We start from the raw sequence: 5147 nt of genomic DNA on the forward strand, positions 1-5147 counted from the left end.
GTATTGATCTCTCATTATCTATATTGTATCTCATTGCATTCTAGTAAATCAGTCATTGAAAACAACTTTGATTCTTTTATTTCAGATTTGGTGTCACCTGTCCGGGCTGTGGAATTGGAATATTCTTTGGGGGACACAGTGACCATAAACTGTCTGGAGGGGTGCAAAAAGTCATTGACCAGAGACAATATAAATCAGATCACATGGAGAAAATACAACATATCTCATATTCTGCTCTCCAGTAAATCACTAAATTTAAATCTGACCAGCTCCAACTTCTCCATGAGATTCAACTTCCAGGATCCGCTGACACTCCGGATAAGGGACGCTCAGCTCAGTGACTCCGGGAATTATTCCTGCCAAATAGCATCAACCGCAGGATTTTGTGATAACAATTTCACCCTCCATGTATCTGGTAAGTGACGAGTTATCTGTATCTAGATATTGATAAGTTCAGCATTCACTCATTGGTAAGGGAATACAGGAAAAATAAGTAAAATTTAATAATAGGATATGCTGCCATGCAAGGAATATTCTGATTGGAGGAAAGAGCAGAATAATCACAGGCTGGGCCATGGAGGGGACACAAAACTGGATTATCCCCATCGCTGAATAAAGATGATCAAACTTTATTGTTTTCTTTAAGTTTTCAACTAAAAGTTCATTTTAGACCAATTTGACTTTGATTATTATTAGTATTATTATTATTATTAATAATAATAATAATAATCAGTTTTCATATAGCGCCAACATATTACACAGCGCTGTACATTAAATAGGAGTTGGAAATGACAGACAGTGACACAGGACTTTGATGGCTGATAATAAAGTTGATGGCTGCCCACTTTCTGAATATGCAATTGTCCCCAAAATGTAGGGGTGGGGGGAATGGATGGATCAGAGGGACCGGGGGAACATGTCTATTTATTTTTAAAGGCCTTAGTTTATCTGTTATTCCAATGTAAAGTAGAGTTAGGAAAACACTTTTCTAAAGCTAGCCATTGACTAATTTTGAGTTTATTGTAAAGCCCCCAAACATGTCATTGTCACCGTAATGCTGGGGTGATGGTTGGGGGTCAGGGGGAGTAGGGGTGTAGAATCTCTCAATGAGCCTGATTTATTAAAGCTCTCCTCGACTGGAGAAGATACACTATCATAGGAGAATCTGGGTGATACAGCAAACCTGGAATTGATGTGACCTAGGATTGAAAATATTTGCCAAATAATGGCAAATGATTTAAGGAAATAAATTCCAAGTTCTCCTATAATAGTCTATCTTCTCCAGTCTTGGGAAAGCTTTGATAAATCAGACAAAATGGGGCTGATTTATTAAAGCTCCCCAAGGATGGAGAGGATTCACTTTCATCAGTGAAGCAAATCTGGAATGGATTCCTTCAAAGGCTCTTTGCTAGCAAATGTTTTGAATCCTGGACCAGATCCATTCCTGTTTTGCTGGATCACCCAGCTTTATTGATGAAAGTGTATCCTCTCCAGTCTTGTAGAGCTTTAATAAACAGGCCCATTGGTTTTGACTTATCAAAGCTCTCCAAGACAGAAGAACCTAGGTGATCCAGAAAACCTGGAATCTATTATTTGGCAAATATTTTCAATCCTGGGTCAGATCAGTTCTAGGTTTGCTGGATCACCCAGGTTCTCCCGTGATAGTCTATCTTCTGCAGTCAGGCCCAATGACTCCGTCTGACAATCAGATTCTACAGATGTGCACTGTATATTCATAGCCCCCCAATGTCAGCATTGGCAATCATTGTGATTGGTGTGAATTTACATTGCTGCACACCATCCCATGCATACCATGCAGATTGTAATACACAGAAAGGGGTCACCGGGGAAATTCTCTTCTACTACAAATACTTTTTATAACTTTTGCTCTTTCTTCTTTTCCAGGAAAATCTTCATTCAGTGACACTTGGAGCTACTTGCGATGGATAATTGCCCCTCTATATATCATCATCACTTCCAGTGTTTTATTATTTCATGAATATAGAAGATAATTCTTAATTGGGTTATATAGCAATGTTCCCGGGTCTGTATACCTGCAGGGCCAATTATTATGGACTCCGACCATTCCTGTGTTGGGTTCTCAGGTCTGTATACCGGCTATGAGGGGCTTATAGAATATCATTTATCTTGTGGAATTGTCATGTTATCAACATTTTTGTATATCTGTATTGCAATGCATAAATGTAAATCAGTTTATCCTGGAGGCAGCATTTGGCATTCTTAGATGATAATGTCGGCAATAAAATATGTTTTTTATTATATTGTGTTATATTATAATAAAATATTATACAATGTCCTTTATTTCCATTATTTCTTTATTTCTATTTATACTTTGTCATTAAGTCAGCCACCAATGGACAGTTAGCACATGTTTAATACTTTTTTGAGCTGAAGTTTTGTTTAAAATGAAAAGGAAACTAAATTTGCACATTAATGGTGAGAGGCCAGGAAAGGTCCAGCAGATCCAACTTCATATTTACCATTTAAAGGTCAACTGTATTATTAGTAAATTTGTCCTTTAGAGCTGATTCAAGGATTCACCAAACCCAACGGAACCCCCACCACCCCCCTCCATCCCAACGCTGCCCCTATTACTCCCCAAAAATGTGGTCATGTGGTTGGCTGAGATATTTTAGGGGCAGCATGGTGGCTCAGTGGTTAGCACTCTGGCCTTTGCAGCGCTGGGTCCCAGGTTGGAAACTCGGGACATTATCTGCATGGAGTTTACAGGTTCTTCTTGTGTTTGTGTGGGTTTCCTCCGGGTATTCCGGTTCCTCCCACATTCCAAAAACATGCAGTTAGGTTAATTGGCTTCCCCCCAAAATTGACCTTAGGCTGTGATAATGACTATGGGGGGACATTAGATTGTAAAGGGACAACTAGTGACATGACTATAGACTTTGTACAGCGCTGTGTAATATGTCGGCGCTATATAAATACTGTGTAATAATTTTCAGGATTGGCGCTAACACACTCCTAAAAAATCCTTTCCTGCATTGGCTGCATTTCCTGCGACTCACACTGCGTTTTTATTTTAACCATTTGACCTTTTTCTCCCTAAAACTCCAAAAAATCTAAAAGCGTTTCTTTCGGCGATGTCTCACAGGTAAGAGATTTGGATAGATATGGTTTTATATGTTTAGATAAGTTTTATATGTAAATTTATCATCCGCATACAAATGGAATTGAAAGACAAAAGGTGGCGGTACCAGGACTGCAGACCAGTAAATGATTTGGGTTTGCCAGCAAAGAGTTCTGGTCCAAGGACTAAACTTTGGGAAACACAGACAGGAAGTATCACCATTCTGAAAGATCGGTATTACAAATAGGGGAGAGCAGTGTTACCGATATCAGGATCCAGAATAGAAGAAAGCCATCAATGATGTCATAAGAGGAACGATACAGGAGAAGGAGGAGGAACAAATCTGTAATTTGGGAAGAATTGGTAGCATTGTGTGATAGTTATCCTCAGAAGGCAAATAACGTCTCTGAGCCTGTTCTATCCTGAGAGTTATAACACAAAGTCATATATAGAAAGTATATACAAAGTGTAAGCTCCTTGGCCTAAAGTTTATCCATCCGGAGCTCTTTATGAATATTTTCTTCTGCTGACATGTCCAGTCTACCTCCAACAATTCTTTATGATTATAAGTGCAATTAAAGATATCAAATATGAAATATGTCAGAAATAGAATCATATCAATATATCGTCAATGAGATTGATTACAATGTTCCTTCCCCTCTGATCTGCTATATATCTGTGTCTCCTTACCCATTTCTATCATCTCAACCACACCAATGACCCATCAGGGTTGTCACATAGAAGGGGAAATACAGGCTCTGATCTCTACGCGTTTCAGAGATCTATATCTACTTCCTCAGGACACTGCAGAGCTCATCTGATTAAATGAGAAAATATTCACATAGATCCGTATACAAGATCAATATAAAAATAATATTCATATCTTACATCTAATGTATGTGTGATTCTATATGTATGTGGAGTGCAAAAAAGTCACGCTACATATCAGGGAAGGGTTAACAAACATAAAGAAGGCTCCCACCATAACATGAACTATATGCATAAATAAAAATACACATAAGCCATATATGAGGTAGGTGAAATTATGTATATATTAGGCCATGGTAATATTATAATTTACTTATATCCTGTCCATTTTAGCCCAACTCTGGACCTATCCATCTACAATCATATAATAGGGTTTAGGGGAGCCACCCCACTCCTGGCCTGAGATACAATTATAATAACTCAATAATACGTGACATTGATCTGTATATTGCACATATATTACATGCTATCAGATCCTCCAGAGAATCCCTTGTATAGGATGTCACCTTGATATTTATATAACTGATCCCCTAAATTGAAGTCAATACACAGTCCCCATCAAAGGGGCAACCCTTCCACAGGTAATTCTATGGACAGGCAAGGGGAAAATTCACTATAATCATTCCCTATTGGGACATTCCCTATATTAGTCCCCCATGGGGACATTCCCTATATTAGACCCCGTTGGGGACATTCCCTATATTAGACCCCTGTGGGGACATTATCTATAATCATTCCCTATACTCAAATTAACAACTATAAGGGTTTGATCTTTGGTCAGTTTTTTTTTTTCTGCCACCAACACCAATGCTGAGGTTTATTTTACTCCCATAGTAGTGCTAAGTGTCACCCACATTATTGGTGTTCTATAGATCATCCTAATCCTTTAAACGCCCCTTCTCTCCTGCATGACTGAGGAGAAGCGTGGAGGGCAGATTTAATGAAAGGAAGGCTGGAGGGCAGATTTAATGAAGGGTAGGCTGGAGGGCAGATTTAATGAAGAGGAGGTTGGAGGGCAGATTTAATGAAGAGGAGGTTGGAGGGCAGATTTAATGAAGGGAAGGCTGAAGGGCAGATTTAATGAAGGGTAGGCTGGAGGGCAGATTTAATTAAGGGGAGGCTGGAGGGCAGATTTAATAAAGAGGAGGCTGGAGGGCAAATTTAATGAAGGGAAGGCTGGAGGGCAGATTTAATGAAGGGAAGGCTGGAGGTCAGATTTAATGAAGAGGAGGTTGGGGGGCAGATTTAATAAGGGGAGGCTGGAGGGCAGATTTAA

The 5147-nt window shown here is 39.2% G+C and overlaps 1 protein-coding gene across 1 annotated transcript in view; it reads left to right on the top strand.

The window, feature by feature from the left end:
• Window positions 1-2207, top strand: part of LOC140323021 (tyrosine-protein kinase-like otk) — an 8389-nt gene extending 6182 nt beyond the window's left edge. Inside the window, exons 3-4 of the mRNA XM_072399747.1 lie at window positions 86-415; window positions 1906-2207. Coding sequence (XP_072255848.1) covers window positions 86-415; window positions 1906-2012 — 437 coding nt within the window. The 3' untranslated portion in view covers window positions 2013-2207. The remainder of the gene's footprint in view (window positions 1-85; window positions 416-1905) is intronic.
• The last annotated feature ends 2940 nt before the right edge of the window (window positions 2208-5147 follow it).

The sequence above is a fragment of the Pyxicephalus adspersus genome, chromosome 1, assembly GCF_032062135.1.
Source record: "Pyxicephalus adspersus chromosome 1, UCB_Pads_2.0, whole genome shotgun sequence".
In the NCBI taxonomy this organism is placed as follows: domain Eukaryota; kingdom Metazoa; phylum Chordata; class Amphibia; order Anura; family Pyxicephalidae; genus Pyxicephalus; species Pyxicephalus adspersus.